General features: G+C 39.6%; 2 protein-coding genes across 3 annotated transcripts in view; one reads left to right on the top strand and one right to left on the bottom strand.

Annotated features, from left to right (window-relative positions):
- Positions 1-21,433, top strand: part of LOC111957531 (glutamate receptor ionotropic, delta-2) — a 705,651-nt gene that overhangs the window by 478,383 nt on the left and 205,835 nt on the right. The window lies entirely within an intron of this gene.
- Positions 6,395-21,433, bottom strand: part of smoc2 (SPARC related modular calcium binding 2) — a 73,340-nt gene continuing 58,301 nt past the window's right edge. Inside the window, exons 10-13 of the mRNA XM_023978386.2 lie at positions 9,618-9,717; positions 9,135-9,382; positions 8,877-8,914; positions 6,395-7,481 (exon numbers count right to left, since the gene is read on the bottom strand). Coding sequence (XP_023834154.1) covers positions 7,458-7,481; positions 8,877-8,914; positions 9,135-9,382; positions 9,618-9,717 — 410 coding nt within the window. The 3' untranslated portion in view covers positions 6,395-7,457. The remainder of the gene's footprint in view (positions 7,482-8,876; positions 8,915-9,134; positions 9,383-9,617; positions 9,718-21,433) is intronic.

The raw sequence follows: 21,433 nt of genomic DNA on the forward strand, positions 1-21,433 counted from the left end.
CAACAGTGGAGAGGCGACTATGGGATGCTGGCCTTCTAGGCAGAATTCCTTTGTCCAGTGTCTGTGTTCTTTTGCTCATCTTAATCTTTTATTTTTAAGATATGGCTTTTCTTTACAACTCTGCCTAGAAGGGCAGCATCCCGGAGTCGCCTCTTCATTGTTGATATTGAGACTGGTGTTTTGCAGGTACAATTTAATGAAGCTGCCAGTTGAGGACTTGTGAGGCGTCTGTTATGAGGGTATTATGGGAATGTTTGGCGTTTGTTGTTATAGGTGTCTTTGATGTTGGGTTGTGAAATGTCCCTAGTTTTCCTGAAATCACGGTTAGAGGTATCCCAGAATCAGGAGGGAATAAGCAGGAAATCCCGAATCCTCCAACCAGGATTTATTGAAAGTTCCTGGAATTTTGCAACCCTACTTGGATGACAACTCCATCAACATAAGCAGAATGTTCCAGTAATTTTCCCAGAACCACATAATTGCTGAAGTACTTTATTGGAACATCACCCTGTAACTTTATGAGAGTCTTGCGGAAATGTTTCCTGCTTAGTTGTTATGGGTGTTTTGGATGCTGTCATCCTCAACATTAGCAGAACATCCCTGTAATGTTTTCTCATAAGCAATTTAATTTAATCCATGCATGATTGCTAATGTATGTTCAGGCAGTGGCATGTATTCATGGATGCCAAGAGAAGCCAGGGAAGTACCCAAAAAATACCAATTAAAAAACATACAATTATTTATCTTTCATCATTCTGTGTTTCATCATTTTTATTCAATTCGCAAGAGGCTGAATGTATCTCACAGGAGAAAGCATCCGAGTTAGCGAAACAGCACACCTCTGTCTCTCTACGTGTAGACCATCCACCTGATTCTGTCTGGTCCAAACGAGTATGACATTGTTGCCGCCTGTAGCATTGAAGGCAAGGGAAGCCAGGAAGCATCTGGTCTTCCTTGACAAAAATAGTATAAAAAATGTACCAATCAGCGTTGAGCTAAACTGAGTGAGCTCAATTGTGAATGGTCCTGGCGCACCAAAAAAAAGTGTCAAGGGAAGCCAGCTTGGATTTAACGCAACTCCTATCAAATGCCATTGAGAGCATACGTCATTGACAGAAAAAAATAAATTCTTGCATCTCATTGTGTTGTTGTCCTCCAGTGGCTAGCCAGCTAGCTAAAAGTGGCACTTTCCTAAATTATCCATGGATGGAGATTGGGATTTGGACTTGTGCTTTCACTTAATTCTCCATGCTAGCCAATTATTATAACGGCAATTCTGATCCAACCATTAATTCATACATTGTTTGTGCCCATGGCCTGAGAAGATGTAAGTTCAATATGTTGCTAGATGTAGAAGGCTAACGTTAACTAGCTAAACGTTGCCCATGAATGGAAGTTAGGCTAGCGAGCAAGCATTTTAGCCAGGTAGCTGAGCAGTGTTTTATAATTAAAGGGAATCACTTTACTCAAAGCAAACAAAAACACAATTATGGCGATTAGAAAGCTTTATACTACATTAAGAGTTTTTGTTTTAGTGTATCATGGGGCCTAATGTGTGTAATCACTATATTGTCTGTGTTTTCAAACCAGTATGGCTATAATACATTAGTCTTTTAAGTCATTTTACTGTAGTTCATGATCTATAAAACATCATATCAAGTTTGATAACCGCCTAGGAGTCATTATGGATGCTTAAAGTCATTGTCATAACACATTATAAAGCATGTTTTAAAGTGTTATACGTATGGTCATCATAGAAAGTGTTATCGAAAATACAAAACAGAAATAATATTACGGAGTTCAAAGACAGAAGAGGTAAATACGAGGAGAAGTAAGTGGAATACAGAGGAAAACAGGTAGTTGTAGTAATAGTTGTTAGATCATGCAATATTTCCCATTATAAACTGAGTGATTCAAGCCCTGAATGCTAATTGGCTGACAGCCATGGTATATCAGACCGTATACAATGCGTACGACAAAACATTTTTTTTATTGCTCTAATTACATTGGTAACCAGTTTATAATAGCAATAAGGCACCTCGGGGGTTTGCGGTATATGGCCAATATACCACGGCTAAGGGCTGTGTCCAGGCACTCCAGGTTGCGTCGTGCGAAGAATAGCCCTTGGCCATGGTATATTGGCCATATACCACACCTCCTCTGGCCTTACTACTTAATCGTACCCTTGTATGACTGATGCAATGCAAATATGGGTCCCGCTTAAATGACATTCAGCTTATGAAGGCCTCATAAAGCCTTCATAATGCCTTCAAAAGCACTACATAAATATGTTAAAGCATCTATAAAACCGTAAGTCATGCTTTATAAAGGGTTCATAAATGTGGCATAACTGTGTGACATAACCAATGTCAAATGTGACATAACCCACGACGTTAAATATGATATAAACATGTGCTTTATAAAGGGTGACATGTTGTGCTGATGGATGGCATACACTTTAAAGTGATGGCATGTTAGTCACATTACACCTAGGTTTAAAATCAAATTTTAAGATAAATTGTGGAAATGGGCAGGGTTTAGCCAGAATTATTACTTTTTGACTGTGTTAAGTAGTGACGATGACAAATACTTTACTCAGTAAGGTTACTGCTATAGAATTCTATGGGCACTCCCACTAAGGCCCACTTTGAATGGTTAATATCCCAGGCTTATATGTGCTGTGTGTGCAATTGCCTGGGGATGACTTTACACCAAGAACCACTTAACTTGATGAAAGCCTCCAACCTAAAGAAATGTTACGTGTCTGTCTTTTGGAACCAAGTTACATGTTCCTCAGTACATAAAAACGCACACAACAAAAATGAACCATACCAGGCAGTGCTATGCCCAGTCAGGTCTTTGACACATTCACCCACTCCCCCACTGAAAGATCAGCCACAAAATGTTGGCACCATTGTAACAGGTTGTAATCACGCACTTGTCTCCAGCATGGGAAGAGAAGAGGAATACCTGGTGCGGTAGTCTCAGGTTGGACTACTCCAAATCATCTTGGTTATGCCACACACACACACAAACGAAAGCTTTGCAGGTCCGTTAATCCATTTAAATACCTCTCACCCTATAGTAATCTGTGGATAATGAGAGAACCTTCCTAAATCAGCAGAACATTAATAACCTATTTATTGACACTATGTAGTGTTCTGTAATACTTAGCTCGAAGTGAGAAACCTTCAGTCGAAACACATCCATAAAGACAATATCGCATGACGCCGTACTTCATTTAAAGTCAGACCCRTTTGTTCATTGTTAACACATACATAAATGCCTTGCTATAAAATCAGGCACATTTGGTCATTTATAACACATACATAAAGGCTTAATGATATAAACACAAATATATTAACACTTAGGGAATTATCACTAATATGAATACATGAAGATTCAAAAAGTCCAGAAATGCAATTACATTGAACAGGAGCTTGTCCCTAAACTGGCAGAGGAAATGGTCTCTCCTCCTGCTGGAATTACTGCATGTTGGTGCCAACCTTAAAAGTAACAACAAAGAAAGTTATCAGGTCTYTTAGGAAAGYCCTTTGTCACACCATCTGGATAAGGGCATTTCTATGCTGCGCCAGATATTCTAAATGGGAAGATGGTAAACTCCATTCAATTCATATCGTTATGTTCCTCTTTAATTTACAAATCTCACATGCTGACCAGTCCGGACACGTCGCGTGCGCGACCGTCGCAAAATAAATTTAGAAATCCATGTTATTCAATTATTGCATATACACTGCTCGCGCGCCYACGAGTGTCTGCGACGCCAAGGGCTAAAATCGAAGTCGTTCCTATTTCTGACGCAGATCGCGCTGAAAGTCATCTCCTCATTGGTTTATAGAAGCAGGTACCCACGTGCCATCTCCTCATTGGTTATACCCACGTGGGTGATTGAAAGACGAACTTTGTTGCCGGTTGTTGTGGTAATACAATGAAAGTTTAGATGCGATCACCATATAAGTTCAAAGATGAAAAAGCCTGGAAGGAGGAGAGATGACTAGAAACGATTCGGTTGGCCGTTTTATGTGTGGATTAATTGTCGGAGTAGAGGTCCTTGTGCATTTCAGGTAAAACAACTCAATGTTTATATTCCAGGACAAATTAGCTCGCAACAGCAAGCTAGCTAAATAGGACAAATTAACGCTAGCTAGCAAGTGCAAGCTAGCTAGCTGAACTGCCATACATGTTTAATGCTTTTRGACCTGTCCCCAAATTAATGTCATTGGTTCAGAGTTTGTTTTGATATTTTAACCTGCGTGTCATGATCGCGTTTGGTGTGGGAAAGCAAAATAAATGTATGCACGATAGCGCACGATGGCGCACGCGCACAGCCGGTTTGGGTTCCGTYTCATGAGCCTGCTAGCTAGCAAAATTATTTGAAATAACGATTGAGGTAGCTACGGTATGTAATCTAACTCATCACTTAACTTCTACAAACTAATTTAAATGACAATAAATAAAGGTTAACTTACTTGTTTTTCGCTGTCCAGTGGTAGCATAAGTGTGCCTTTGATTTGAAAACTCATCACATGATCAGCGTCTCGTCAGCAACACAAAAAAATAACTTTAGGGTCACTTCATTTCTAACATTTTTTTTAAATAAAAGTCCCCCACGTAATAGTAGAAAAGTGTCAATAACCATTCATGATATATGACAAATAATTGTCTAAATAATAACAATGATTCATATTTCTTGATGTTTAAGTGACATTTGCATAAATGTGGGTTTGAGAACATGTTCCAAGGTCAAATAAATGCCCCCAATYCGAATCACTGTATATGTAATACATGTTAGCTTAGAGCAATAATTATTCTAGGTGCCGCAGTAAAAGTATTGTAGGGAATACTCAGTATGGTCTGTAGAATGTATATTGTATATGATGTCGTTTCATGGGGCTCTGACATCCTAGAAATGTTTTAGTGAAATATAATATAATATATACAATTTGCCAGACACTTTTATCCAATGCGACTTACAGTCATGCGTGAATACAGTTTTACATATGGGAGGTCCCGGGAATCGAACCCAATATCCTGGGGTTGCAATACTCTACCAAGATGCATGACAGGGTTAAAAAGGCTTTGTGATGCCTCAATTTAATATGATGTATAAGGCCTTTATTAAGCAGTGCTTACGCCATCCTTTATAAAGCACAGGTTTATGTCATATTTGTGACTCACCACCTGGATTCGGTCTTATGTAGCAACATTTTAAATTGTGTTTTTTGCATTGAAAAAAGTAGAGACTCAGAGCTACAAAAGTGTATATCATACTGCATTGTTGAGGAACAATGGGAGAGTAATTCTGTTTTGAAAGTTGATAAACTTGTAAACTCACTTTTGAGAAAACAGCCTTTAAATGTTTTGGTATCTAGTGAAGAGCTCTTCTTTGTTTACATACATTCAGCATCATTCACACTCTCTTAAGCTTTAGCCCTACCCATCTTGTTTCYCCCTCGGAGCGTTCAGAGCGTTCAGAGCACACACTTTACCTGTTGATAACATGAAAACAGCCTAACTAGCTCTGCTGGCAACAATTTCATGACGCTTCTTTGCAGACATTTACTGACACTGGCCATATTCAACGCGTGATGTTCACTTTAGCTTAAGACATASAGCTAGCTAGGTAAACAATGAACCTAGCTTGGTAAACAATGTGTAAGATCACACACATCWCGTATCGTTAGCTAACGAGCCAGCCAGCTAATGTTAGCTAGTTAAACAACTATGAACATAGTGCCAAATCATGTAGATACTACCCTGCATGACTATGCTGGGAGGTAACTATCCAGGTCCAATGTTAGCTAGCTAACATTAGCCTCGAAATAGTGAAGCAAACAGCTGTGGGATACAAATAATAACGCCAGCTAGGAAGCCAGCCAGCTAACGTTAGCTAGCTAGCTAACAGTACACTTTACCTTGAAATGAAACCACTTTCTATCAAAATTAGAGATGTGTAATATCTGAAAATGTAGCTAGCTAATGCTAGACAATCTTACCTGTATACATCATCATGCATGWTGGACGCATCGCCCTGTCATGGATGCCATGCCACAGTTGCCCTTAGTTTGAAGATGTAATCCGGAGACAGGTGCTTTCTCCATCTATTTAGCTATCATACTCTAATTCCACTAATTTCCAATCCAGAGAGTGGAGAGCAACACTTAGCCATGCAGCTCCACTAGACATTTTTTTTTTTTTAAACAGCGTTCGATAGGATTACCAACACAGACTGACCAGCTCAAATAGACAGAAGCCTTCTATATGGCAGATCAATCCAAACTCCTCTCTCGGCATGTCCAGCTCACTCATTATCTCAGCCAATCATGGCTAGTGGGAAGGTTGCTGRCTTTTTCTGTGGCTTAATCAACAAGGCTGGCAATTTAGAAATTGTATTTGTATTTACAGATGGCATACAAGTTTGTTATAAAGGCACATGAAAGTRCACATGTTTGAGAAGGCATTTCTGTCAAAAAARGCATTTTGATKAAAAAATATTTTTTAGGTTCAAACGGTTCTCCTGTGAAGTCGTGACTTCTGACATACACCTAGTTTTCTGAATCGGGTCACATTAGACATAGTGGGTTATGTCYCATTAGACATTGGTGGTTATGTCACACAGTTATGCCACATGTATAAACACTTTATAAAGCATGACATACGGTTATAAATGACACTTGTAGTGTTTATGAACACTATATGGAGGCTTTATTTAACCAGGCAAGTCAGTTAAGAACAAATTGTTATTTACAATGATGGCCTAGGAACAGTGGGTTAACTGCCTTGTTCAGGGGCAGAACGACAGATTTTTTTCCTTGTCAGCTCGGGATTCGATCTAGCAGTCTTTCGGTTACTGGCCCAACGCTCTAAACCACTAGGCTGCCTGCCGCCCTTTATGAAGCCTTTATAAGCAGCATGTTAAAGCGGGACCCAAATGGGTCATAAAAAAGTTCTTTATTTCTAATAAACATGTATACATTTTGAACAAAATTAATTGTGTGATGATCCATGTTTAATAATACAAACTGCTGTACAGAGCTCAGGAAGGGCTGCTAGGTCAGTAAGTACATAAAAAATGAGGAGGGGCCTAAATTATTGTTTTAGCCATGTTACAAACTATACATACATCTGCGTCAACATCAACAACAGTAAAACGTAACAATTCAAAGCGGACACAAAATGCAACATCACAAAACTTGTACAACTCCGAAAAGTATACTTTCTTTAGACACAAAAGACACATACACTGTATGTGTTAAATATTTTTTTGTAAAGACATTAAAAAAAAACTACGTCATTCACAGATTCAGCAGTCTGTTTAAATACCTAATTTCTACAAAGGGAATTTACATTTCTTAAAGTACAAAGTGCAAATACTATGGTTTCCATTGCCGATTGGCAGAAGCTCCAAAGGGGGAGGGGAAATCTCGGTTGTTGACTTAGCCTTGCTTCTTTGAGGGATTCTGCGAAGAGGAAGAACCAAGCACTATAGCAAACTATATCTGTGATACATATCTCACACATCTTTCTCCAAAGTTATTGTAACCTGCTTTTCAAAGGCAGTGTTAGCACTGCTAGGATCTTATAAAAAAGAGATCATACTGCACTGTAACAGAAAACTGTAATTTATACGGTAAATGTATATATGTATCAACAGTAAAATACTGTAGAAGCATTATACTGCATAATACTGTAAATTAAGGTGCAGTGTTGGAAAATGTTGTGAGAGGTAAAATAATTGCTGTATTTCCAACCTACAGAATAGATCATTCTGCCATATTTTTGGAGCGCCAACATCTTTTTATTTTACCACCAATTGGTGCATGGTATTATTGTTTCTGGCTCATTATCATATTTTTGCGTGTCCCTATATTAATTCTGTTGCACCCATTTGTGAGACTGCTGTACCAATTTAACTGATGTGTGGTAGTAGTGCCCTATCAATCTAAAATGTATAGGATACAGGTTGGAGTGGGAGCAAGTCTTAAACCTTTAACGGTTGAGCATTTTGGCATGTTCTTTTGGTCTGCTTTTATCTGTAGTCACTGCCAGTTCGAAGCCTTAACTATGGCCTTTAAAAGTGCAAGTGATATAAAATACAAATATTAATAGATATGCTGTAATGCGTAAACACTTTACCTAGCAGCCAACCTGCTTGCATCAATCCGAGTAAAATACTGTAAAATCCACCCCCATCTCCCATCAATTAATTTAATGAATTCATCCATTCATTCATTCATTTATTACGATTACAGTAGTATTATACTGTAAAAAAATATACTTTTTACAGTATAATACTATACATTTTACATTATTGTACTGTGTGTCTTTGATCTGATTTTCACAGTAACCTACTTGCCACTAGCTGCTTGTATGTTACGGGYAAATTCGCAAGATCCCCAAGTTGGAGGTTTATAATATTTATAATTTATTAGGGCATCATACTGCCCAAAAAAGTGCAAGGTGCAGAAAAATGCAGAAATAAAAGGTTAAAAATGACAAARGTTTTGGTATTTCAAACCATCATCAGTGTCCTGAAGTGTGCATTTCAATATGCACCTTGCACTTTTAGGACATCATGATAACCTAATAAATTATTTATATTGTTGCATTTGAGCCTCCGGTTTGGATTATTCCAAAATCTCAACGGAGTGCAGTATCTATCTTTCTATTAATATATATATATATATATGTTTTAAACAATGCACCTGTAGCAGACTATTTGATATTAAGGACCTTAAAAGAGGGCAGACGGCCCTCCCATTTTTTCACTGCTTGGATCTCAACTCTCCTTATTGTAACTCCTTATAAGTGCAGCATATAACACTCACACAAGTAATTGCCAGGGTTTTACTTACCAGTTTACTGGAGGATGTACCTTCACCTGGTTTGGTCCCTGGAGAAAAACAGTGTCACAATCTAATCAGCCTTACATGATGAGAGCAGTGTAAAACTTTACCAGCAGTTTTCATTTAGAAAAGCACTTCATAGTAATTTCCGATTAATCGTTTAGCAGCTTATTACAACATTAGTATTCGTGAGGTGTACCATTCCCATTTGTGTCAGGCAGTATTCCTGGTTGGGAATTCTCTGGGAATGAGAATTTGGTATCTCACCTTCTTCCTTGGTGACGCCCAGGCATCCCATCAGCTCCTGCAGGGACAGAGCCTTGTCATTGCTGATGTCACAGTACTCCACAAACTTCTTCACACACTTCTTGGGCTTGGACTTCTTGCGCAGGAAACGTTTGAAAGGCTTGATCTCCTTCTTGCCGATGTCACTGCTGGAGTTTTTATCTAGCTGACTAAAGTACCAGTMGACCACTCTCTCCTCTAGTGTGTGACTTGGGTCTGGCTCCAACATCCTGTGGATCCATGTTGGTTCGATTAATCAATCAATCAGGGAATTAATCCGTTAAAGGCCCACTCTGTGATATTTACATGAAATTAAAGAATATCACTCAGCTTCATAGCAAAAGAATATCACTCAGCTTTAAAGTGGCTTGGCTGCCATTTTGATTATTTTTCTAATTAAGGAGTGGGCCAAACCATTGAAATCAATAAAAAAACAATGAATAAATCAATCAGTGACATTCTAACCTGCCGGCAGATGCTGGATCTGTGACAGCATGCACCATGTCTGTTGACAGCGCATCGAGAACACTCGTCAGAAATTCAGTTTTCTTTGCCCCGGGACACCCTGGAAAGGAAAACAAAGGTACATATGCACCTATTATGTGTTTGATTTACAAAAGAACGTCAACATCGGTGAGTGACGAGACAGAACAATGACTCTCCATTCCATGTCATACCGTTCAYTTTTTCAAAGGCGGTTGCCACCATGAAACCCCAATAAACCTTTGGGAAGGGAAGTAAAATAACTGAGACTGTAGTTTGAACATGAGTAGCACATAAAGATGGCAGAGGGGAAAATAAAACCCAATGAGACTTTCACACAGTTTTCTTTTAATCCCTTTCAATAAGTGTCAGAATTCCCCAATCATGGAGAAGGAAAAAGTATCTCGAGGCTCCCAGAGCAAACRTATCACAGTTTTCACAACTGTGGCCTACAGACCAGGGGCCCTGGCCCCGTATCCCCCGACGTGACAAACTAACGCCTGGTGCCATTTCATAGGCAAACTGTAGATATTATTGACTATAAGAATCTTAATATTTCCATCCGTTTGGTCTCTTTCTACAACATTATCTGATAATATAATCATTATGTGTGGCGGCAGGTAGCCTAGTGGTTAGAYCGTTGGACTTGTAAACGAAAGGTTGCAAAATCGAATCCCTGAGCTGACAAGTAAAAATCTGTCGTTCTGCCCCTGAACACGGCAGTTAACCCATTGTTCCTAGGCCGTCATTGAAAATAAGAATTTGTTCTTAACTGACTTGCCRAGTTAATTAAAAAAAGGTAAAATAAAAAATTTAAATGTGTTTGATGGACTGAGTATTTGAACTTTGAAAAATTAAATAATTWAAGAAATATACATAGCCGGTATGTGCCCTATATGTGTCACTGTGTAAATTGGAGTTTCGTCCACCATTGAAACAAGTTAAACAATTATATCCAACAGACACCTCCACTTAGCCTTAGCCAATCATCACATGCAGAACAGTCGAGAAAGAACCTCTCCAATAACGTCTTAACTGTTAGACTGGCTTGGCTGTTTCTGCTCTGAGACTTGCATTTACATTTGAGTAGGCCCTCAATGACCCAGACCCAATAAAATATCTAGACTCTAGATGCCTCTTCCCGATAGCTAAAGTGCCTTCAGAAAGTATTTACACCCCTTAACTTCTTTCACATTTTGTTGTGTTACAGCTTGAATTTGCCAATTTCTTATTCTGTACAGGCTTTGTTCTTGTCACTTGGTCAATTAGGTTAATATTGTGGAGTAACTACAATGTTGTTGATCCATCCCCAGTTTTCTCCTATRACAGCCATTAAACTCTGAAATTGTTTTATAGTCACCATTGGCTTCATTGTGAAATCGCTGAGCGGTTTCCTTCCTCTCCGGCAACTGAGTTAGAAAGGACGCCTGTATCTTTGTAGTGACTGGGTGTATTGATACACCATCCAAAGCGTAGTTAATAACTTTACCATGCTCAAAGCGCAGACCTCCCGGGTCTTTGTGGTTTAATCTGTGTTTGAAATRCACTGCTCGGCTGAGAGACCTTACATATAATTGTATGTGTGGGGTAGAGAGATGAGGTAGTCATTCAATAATTATGTTCATGCAACTTATTATGTGACTTGTTAAGCAAATTTGTACTCCTGAATGTACAGATGAAGTCGGAAGTTTACATACACAAGAGGAATACCTATGTGAGAATGCTGTTCATCGACTACAGCTCAGCATTTAACACCATAGTACCCTCCAAACTCGTCATCAAGCTTGAGACCCTGGGTCTCGACCCCGCCCTGTGCAACTGGGGTCTGACTCTTCTGATCGGCCGCCCCAGGTGGTGAGGGGTACGGTACAACATCTGCACCCCTGATCTCAGAGCTACTGGGGCCCAAAGGTGCGTTCTGAGCCTTCTGTACCTTGTTCACCCGACTGCGTGGCATGACGCTCCCTCAATCATCAAGTTTTCGGATGGCACTCCAGTGGTAGGCTTGTCCACCAACATGAGGAGCCCACACCGCATCAGGAGAGGGTGAGGGCCTCGGGTGGGTTTGTGCAGGAACTAACCTCACACTTTAACGTACAAAAACCAGAATGATCTGTCGGACTTCAGGACGCAGAGGGAGCACCCCCCCTAATCCACATCGACGGGCTCCCCTTGGGAGAAGTGGAAGTTTTAAGTTCTCGGTGTACCACTCACAGACAAAACTGAAACTGCGTCCCACCACACGACAGATTGTGAAGAGCGCAAGGAGCGCCCTCTCAACTCAGGGGCTGAAGAATTCGCTTGGTCACCCAAAAGCACTCACCAAAATTCTACAGATGCACACTCGAGAGCCATCTGTCGTGGCCTGATCACGTGGGTACGGCAATGCTCCGCCCAAACGTAGGCTCTCAGAGGGGTAGTTTGAGGTTTGGCAGACGAACCATCACGGGCGAACTACCTTGCCCTCCGGAACCTAACACCACCCGACTTCTGTCAAGGGAAGGCCCATAAAAGATATCAGGACAACAACACCAAGCCACTGCCTGTTCACCCGCTTCATTCCGAAGGCGAGGGTCAGTCAAGGTGCCATCAAACGCAGGCGAAGGACTGATCGCTGTCTATCTCAAGCAGCCAGTTAGACAGCCAACCACAACATTTGACGGCCGCTGCAAAACTGGAATCAACGTCACTAGGGAACTTTAGTGGGATTGGAATTAATGTAACAATTATCACTTACCACTTTAAACTGGTCACATAATATAATGTTTACCCCTACATTACTCAATCATTGTATATGCTATTTCTGTTTCTCTATTCATTTCTTGCTCTTGCCTATATGCCGTTCTTCGTCACCACTCATTTTCATATCTATCTTATATGTAATTTCGTTTAATCCCTTTACCTTGGTGTTAAATCAGTATAGGTAGTAGTTGTGGTGGATTGTTTAGGTTAGATTTGTTGGTTTACTGCATTGTCGGAACTAGAGCCAGCATTTCGTACATGCATTAACATCTGCTAACCATGTGTATGTGACAATTCATTCAGATTTGATTTGATTTGCTTAGGTTTGGAGTCATATAAAAACGTTTGTTAACCTTAATCCTTGTTACCAACTGGTAAACTATCGGTTTCAACTGTATACCCTTCGACATACCATTTTAAACTCGTTTATTCACAATTCCCGGACATTTAATGCATGAGTAAAATTCTTCTGTCTAGATCAGAGCTGTTAGGGATCACCCTTTTTATTTTCAAGATGGGAAAATGTCAGATAATAGTAGTAGAGAAATGGATTTAGTTTCAGTTTTATTTCTTTCTCACATTTCCACAGTGGGTTCAGAAGATTTCAACATCTCAATTTGTATTTGCGGAGACATTGCCTTAGTTGTTTTAACTTGCGGGTCAACGTTTTGGTAGTTCCAAACTTCCACGAGTTGGGTGAATATTGGCCCTTCCTCCTTCACAGAGCTGGTGTAACTGCGTCAGTTTGCAGGCTCTTGCTCAGACACGCTTTTTTAGTTCTGCCTACACATTTTTATAGGATTGAGCGTCGGGCTTTGTGATGCAATCCTCCTTGACTTTGTTGTCCTTAGCCATTTCCACCCTTGGAGTATGTTTGGGTCATTGTCCATTTGAAGACTCAGGTGCGACCAAGCTTTAACTTCCTGATGATGTCTTGAGTGTTTCTTCAATTATCTAATTTTTTTCCTCATGTTGCAATCCATTTTGTGAAGCACACAGTCCCTCCTGCAGCAAGCACCCCACAACATGATGCTGCCACTCCCGTGTTTCACGGTTGGGATGGTGTTATTCAGCTTGCAAGCTCCCTTGTTCCTCAAACATAACGATGTCATTATGGCCACGTTCTATTTTTTGTTTCATTAGAGTCAGAGGAATTTCTCCAAAAAGTACGATCTTTGTCCCCATGTGCAGTTGCACCGATCGCTGCTTTTTTTTGGTGGTTTTGGAGCGGGCTCTCCTTGTGGGCGCGCGGGTTTGTTCGTTATAGGTGACACGTTTCACTGTGGTATAGAATTCTTTGTACCTGGCTTCCTCCAGCATCTTCACAAGGTCCGTTGCTGTTGTTCTGGATTGATTTGCACTTTCTCGCCACCAAAGACTGTAATCTTTAGGATAGATGGCTTTTGAGTTGGCTTTGCGGCTGGTGTCTCTTGGTGCTTTATATTTGCGTATTATTGTTTGTTACGATGGACTGGTACTTCAGCTTTGGGAAATTGTCCTATGATGATCAGCTTGTTGAGTCCCACATTTTTCTTTGAGGTCTTGGCCGATGTCTTTTGATTTTCCCATGGTGTCAAGCAAAGAGGCACTGAGTTTGAAGGTAGGCCTTGAAATACATCCACAGGTACACCTCCAAATGACTCAAATTATGTCAATCAGAAGCTTCTAAAGCCATGACATAATTTTCTGGATTTTTCCAAGCTGTTTAAAGGCACAGTCAACTTAGTGTATGTAAACTTCTGACCCACTGGAATTGTGATACAGTGAATAATAAGTGAAATAATCTGTCTGTAAACAATTGTTGGAAAAATAACTTGTGTCATGCACAAAGTAGATGTCCTGACTGACTTGCCCAATCTATAGTTTGTTAACAAGAGATTTGTGGAGAGGTTTAAAAACTAGTTTTATTGACTCCAACCTAAGTGTATGTAAACTTCCGACTTCAACTGTAAATGGAATTTCTGTAGTCCTCCAGGATTTCAAATGTCCCTCCAGTTCATACAAATGTTAAACCTTCCGGTAAGGATCCAGATCCAGCTAGACACTCCCTCTTGGCAGCAGACGGTGTGTGTGTGGGGGCGTTCAACACTTGTCTAGTAATCAATTTAGCTAAGGGGCAGGACGCAAATGTTCTTGCTGTCATTCAAATGAAATTGAGTTTGGACATTTTCAATTCAGGCCCAGGCTGAAGCAGTAAATGGTTGCTGCCGGAATCAGTTAATGATTATAATTACGTAATTCCAACAAGAATTAGACATCTATCCACGTTTCTCCAAACGTCAAATGTAGAATGTAAAGGGTAAAGTATCCACCACTGTGATCAAACACGCAACCTTGTGATCCAGAGTAATGGAAWTACGCAAATTTCGAACCATCAAACACGCAACCTTCTGATCCAGAGTCATGGGATTATACCCGTCCACCACCCCTGTCCACAACGCCCTTGTAAAATCCAAGCCTACTTGATGGTAATAGCGGTCACTGCTGCCCCTAGASGCCGGTTTCAAGAGAATTTCCCGACATCCTCAGGGCATGGATAGATGTCCAATTTCGAAGTCACTCTTGAGTGATCTGCCTYGTTAATTCATAAACCCCCATGGGGCAAAACCCTGTCAGCACTCAGTGTAGCAGCTCCCAGGATCAGCCCCCATGGCATCCCTCAGTCCCTCACACTGGTCAAACACCCCCATCCCCTCACACCTTTCAGCGCATGTTGCCCCCTTKTCCCTTTTCGCCCCATAAACCTTTCAACACCAGTGGTTCAAGTGCAAATATGCTGCCGCGATGTGAAGGCAACATTTATAATTATCCTTCCCAGTTTTATACACTAACCGAGTTTACGGCCACTGAAGCAATAGCTCATAAAAAAAAACAAGATGCCGCTTTTTCTTGACGCTCTGTCCTGACACATTTTACAATGCGAGACGGGAGTTATATAGAACAGGGTGCCATGATAGATGCTGTATGCATGTTTGTGTGTGAGAGTGTGGCTGCAATCTCACACTGAGTCTTTCCAAACGAGCCTCGCTATACAGTACTCTACTACTGTTTCTGAAGGATCTCATGTTCTGTGGTTGAGGTCTCTCTCATGGGATGGTTGTAGTTGTTCCCCACCCCATTGTCACCTACTCAAGCACAGAGCACTTGGTTAACAACACATAACTTCATTAGTTTCTCTCCAGGTTGTAATAACCAATATTTCACAAATGCTCAACAGGCTCTAGCAGTGCCAATTATTTTTGCATTTTAACCAGCTCAGTCAACCAAGAGGTCAGGTTGAAACAGTACGGCAATAGTAAAAACAGTAGGCTACATCAATAGCAGAGAGTGTTTTCAGTGTGTGATGATATTAACCCTGCACCTGTCCCTGTCAGGCCTCAGTGGATTAAAGTAGAGACTCAAAGCTAGAAAATGGTGTGTCYTCATAAACTGCAGTTGAGGAACAATGAGAAAGTAATTATTCTTTGAAAGTTGATAAACTTGTAAACCCACTTTTGAGAAAATGGCCTTTGAATGTTTTGGTACCGTGGGCTGCTCCACAATGGACCTGTTCTGTTCAGTAAACTCCACCTGCTAACACAGCTCTGGCCGGGCACGGTGTTACATAAACAGCAGTGGAACGGTCTGGAAACAGTGGAAGCTCTGTTCTTGACTCCTGCTTGGCCTGGATTATTAACATGTTGACCCCCCCCATCCCCTCCTGATCTGTTGTATACATTTAACCAACATATTCTCTCTCTCTCTCTGGCAAAAAAAAACACTTTGTGTCAAACAGTACAACTTTTTAATTTTATTAACCTTTAGTAACACAAGTAAATTGTTTAACTTCCGTAAAATAAGCACATTTTCACACATTTATGGTCACATTTGATGTTTCAAAATGTTTTTTGAACAGATATTTTGATAAATTACATCCATAGCCACTTGTTATGAACATTTGTCTATTATTCATTAGGAGTTTAGCAGCGAAGCTGGTGAAACACTATTGTATTTGTTGCCGTTGATTAGTAAGGGTTCTGCAGCGAAGCTGGTGAGACCCTATTCTATTTCTTCTGGTTCATTATTATTAGGGGTTCAAGCAGCTTAAACTGGTGAAACCATATTGTATTTGTTGGCATTCATTAGGGATTCAGTAGCGAAGCTGGTGAAACCCTACTGTATTTGTTGGCGTTCATTATTATGGGTTCAGCAGCAAAGCTGGTGAAACCCTATTCTATTTCTTCTGGTTCATTATTATTAGGGGTTCAAGCAGCTAAACTSGTGAAACCATATTGTATTTGTTGGCATTCATTAGGGATTCAGTAGCGAAGCTGGTGAAACCCTACTGTATTTGTTGCCGTTCATTATTACGGGTTCAGCAGCAAAGCTGGTGAAACCCGATTGTTTTTGATCTGGATTATTAGGGGTTCAGCAGTGCAGCTGGGATAAGAGTTGAGCTAATCTGTATGGCTCAGTTCGCTCTTGGACAGGAAAAATCATTAATATAAGATCATTTGATTATTGCGYCCATATTGTTTGAACAAGAGTCTTGAAGATGTGCATCCATAGATGTTATATACCAAATGTGGTATTTGTGGTTCTGGAGAAGAAGACATTTCTACACCTGCATTGCTTGCTGTTTGGGGTTTTAGGCTGAGTTTCTGTACAGCACTTTGAGATATTAGCTGATGTAAGAAGGGCTATATAAATACATTTGATTTGATTTTAAAGTAGTTAACATCATAAAATGTTTTCCAAAATGTGCATAATATGTGATCTGTTAAATTTTTTGTTGTGATATTGGACACGTGTGGTAAGGAGTAGAGAAGTAGCTCCTCCTAGAGAAACGTGTCCAATTTGTCCTGATGGTGGCGCAATGGTTCCACAGCTTGAACCCTGGCATTGCTGCTTGCAACTACATTTAGGGGTTCCATCTGCGAAGCTGGTGAAACACTATTTTATTTGTTGGTGTTCATTATTATTAAGGGTTCAAGCAGCGAAGCTGATGGAACCCTATTCTATTAGTTGCCGTTGATTATTATTATTATTATTTTTATGGGTTCAGCGGCAAAGCTGGTGAAACTCTATTGTATTTGTTCCAGTTCATTATTGTTATTATTTTTATGTCAATTTTTCTGACATTTTTGTGAAAATTTTTAAATTCCTGTCAGATCAAAAGGCTCAAGACTGTGCAACTTAGGAATATGGTAAAGGCCCAAGGGCCACACTCTCTCATGCAATACCATGCCAATTGGCCATATGGTGGCACTATAACAAGCGATTGAAAATGCAAACTTTGAAAGGTCAGCCCCCGCACCCCGTATGACAATGAGATGTAGTCCATATGTCCTGTTCCTCATATGGAACAAATTTGCCTCAAAATCCATAAAGTCCGCCATGATGGATTTTCCACCATTTTGAATTTTGTGAAAAACACTTAAAACGCTACTCCTCTGGCACAGAATGACCGATCGTCACAAAACCTGATATATGGCATCTATGGACCAAGGTCTGTAGAGCCACTATAATCCAGGCTTGTATTTCAAACAACATGGCTGCTTCTGACCAATAAACACTCAAGTGGGAGTGGTCTGTCACAAATTCATATAAATCAGTCACGGATATTTGTATTGTAAKGAAACTTGGTACACATGTTCCAAATAATGTGAAGCCTCAACATATGCAAGCACATTCATATCGACCACACGGTGATGCTATAACAGGCACGTGTTTATAGCTCTTGATTTGTTTGACTCAGAGTGATGAAATTTGGCACACATGCTCAAGGATATGAGTCTCAATAACCTGTCAAATATGGTTGAGTTTGGCAACGTTGTTGCTCTGTTGGTCAGGAAAAAATATTTATGCAAGCTTATTGGCTCATAGCGGACATATTGTTTCAGCTAGAGTTTTGGAWAATTGTGCAAATACCACATTTGGTTCTGATCAGTCCAGCGGTTCTGAGGAAGAAGACGTTTAAAGTAGTCAACATCATTAAAAATAGTAAAAAATACAGATGTAGGCACACAGACACACACAGTCACTCATAAACATAAACACACACATACACACACACACACTGGAATTGAATTGACTTATTCATTAAATCAACAAGCGTTATAAAGATTTGCTTTATTACAACTCATTACTGTAGATTGCAAGATGGAGAAGGTATTAGATATACATGGTCATCGGAAGGCAAGACAGCGGGTTGAAAGTAGGGAGGTTTAAAGAGCTCAGGAAAAAGAAAGATGGAGAGTTGTTGATCCTGGGGTTAAGATTTAGTGAATGATTTTATAATGGTCAAAAAATGGCAAAAATTATGTACATGAKCTAATAACCTACGTTAAATTTCTGGTTGTGTATTAATTGTGGCAACTTGTCCTGATTGGATATTTCTGCTACAGAGTGACATAAATGGATGCAGTTAAACTGAGTTATACAGGGTCATTAACATGAGGCAGGAGGTTTCTAAAGCACAAAAGAGAGAAAGTATGTTATTGGATCCATGGGAATTATTTGAGCCACTTGTGCATGTTAAGATGCTTAAAATATGTTTGGCAATTGCCTATATCCACTCCGATGTTATCACAATAAGAAAAAGTTACATATATTTATATTTGTAAGTGGCTGTTGTAGATAATTTAGTGAACATCTTCAACGGCCACATTCAACAAWTGAAAGTGTGTTTGTAACACTGTCACAGTAAAAGCAGCGCTGATGCCTGCACAGTATGTTGCCCAGTGAAAGTAATCCGACAACCGAAAATCTGACCTTTGCCTGGTTGTCCGTGAGCAAAGTGGGTATCAAGGTAAGCATGTGAAAGTTGTGCCAGTTAACGTGTTTGTGTTCAAAGTGAAGATTTCAATCAAATGGGTTTGTTGGTATTTGTAGCAGTATTATCTCTGATGGTATGTAGCTAGCTAGCTACAATGAACAGGCGATGGATATCAAGCTAATGTTAGTTAGTAACAAAATAACAAATGATTGATTGGTGTTTTTGTAAGCAGTTTTATATCATCGAGAGGGTCGTTAGTGGATAGTGTCGGACTTCGATAGTAACGTTATCAACATTTCAATAGCCTGTCTGGCGGAAGCTTTGACAGTGCAACATTTCAGTAGCAATCTAGCCATTAGCCACTCCACGTGACTCATGTTGTGTTCAGTTGAAAAAAGACGCTCTTCATAGAATGAATTATTAATAGAGCTCGCCAGCTTGTTGCCCTAAAACCCGGAAATGAGTTACCTCTGGTTCATTCAGCCGTTCCTATGGGGAAAATTTATGTGGAAAAAAATAGGGTTAACATATGCTTATGAGATCTTATACGTTTTGTTCTATGAAATAATATCAGTCAGATAACATGACCTTTATGAAATATGAATCCTTTGGTGCACTGTTGTTTTTTATTACATAAAATATAAAAAATTCACAAGGTGATGTTAGCAGATGAAGGTTATCTCATAGAACAAAACATATCAGATCTCTTAAGCCTGTGTTTACCACAGACCTTATTTTCAGCGCTTATCCAAAAACATTTAAAAACTCCATAAATTAACCCATAGGCTGCTCAATGGCGGATTTAGTGCCTACAAAAAGATGGCAACAAAAGACACCATTACTATTGGTCTCTATTKGAATACTAGAATAGACATGAACATTCATTTGTGGCAGCATCATGATGTCTGATAGCTAAAAAGCTACTGGCAGGTAGTTAACTTCTTATGGCTGCCGGGGCAGTATTGAGTAGCTTGGATAAAAGGTGCCCATTTCAAACGGCCTCGTACTCAATTCTTGCTCGTAKAATATGCATATTATTATTACTATTGGATAGAAAACACTCTCAAGTTTCTAAAACCGTTTGAATTATATCTGTGAGTAAAACATAACTAATTTTGCAGCAAACTTCCTGTCACAAAGTGAAAAATCTGAAATCGAGGCTCTGTTCCAGGGCCTGCCTATAAATGTGCTTGAAATCTATTAGTATACATTTACTTCATACGCCTTCCACTAGATGTCAATAGGCTGTGAGAGGTGAAATGGGGTTTCTAGGTATTTCTATGGTCAAAAGAGAGAGCTTGGAATGACATGACCCCCGAATTCCTTTGTTCAGGAAGCGCATAAAGGTCATCAGTATTGGCTTCTGAAAAGCTTTGATTTTATTTGATAAATGTGATAATATCATCGTAAAGTATGTTTTTTTAATATAGTTTTATCCGATTATTGAATTTTTTGGGGGAGTTTAGGCGTGTTGCGTTCTTGCGTTTGGTGATGATGGACTGCTTAGCGTCACTTGGCTAGCTTTGCTTGGTAATTCGAGAGGGAAAAAGGCCATTCTAAACCAAACAACGATTGTTCTGGACAAAGGACCCCTAGTACAACATTCTGATGGAAGATCATCAAAAGTAGGACCCATTTATGATTTTATTTCATATATCTGTCAAACATGTTTACTATTAGTTTGCGCCCAGATTTTGGGCGCTCTCTCGCTATAACTTAAGCTGCATGTCGTACTGAAGTTATGTTTAGAATTCTAACACGGTGATTGCATTAAGAACTAGTGTATCTATCATTTCCTATACAACATGTATTTTTAGTAAAGTTTATGAATAGTTATTTGGTCAGAATAGGTGAGTGTCAGAAATATATCCGAACATTCTGGGAAAAGATGCTAAGTTTTCACAATGTATAACCACAGATTTCAGCTCTAAATATGCACATTTTCGAACAAACCATATATGTATTGTGTAATATGATGTTATAGGACTGTCATCTGATGAAGTTTATGAAGGTTAGTGAAATAATTAATATATTTTGCTGGTTTTGTCGCTATCGCTACTGTTGCCTTGAATCAATGTAGCTGTGTGGTTGGCTATTGTAGTAAGCTAATATAATGCTATATTGTGTTTTCGCTGTAAAACACTTAAAGAATCGGAAATATTGGCTGGATTCACAAAGATGTTTGTCTTTCATTTGCTGTACACCATGTATTTTTCATAAATGTTTATGATGAGTATTTAGGTATTTCAATTTGGTCTCTGTAATTGTTCTAGCTGCTTCGGGGCTATTTCCGATTGTA

The sequence above is a fragment of the Salvelinus sp. IW2-2015 genome, linkage group LG33 (genome assembly GCF_002910315.2).
Source record: "Salvelinus sp. IW2-2015 linkage group LG33, ASM291031v2, whole genome shotgun sequence".
In the NCBI taxonomy this organism is placed as follows: domain Eukaryota; kingdom Metazoa; phylum Chordata; class Actinopteri; order Salmoniformes; family Salmonidae; genus Salvelinus; species Salvelinus sp. IW2-2015.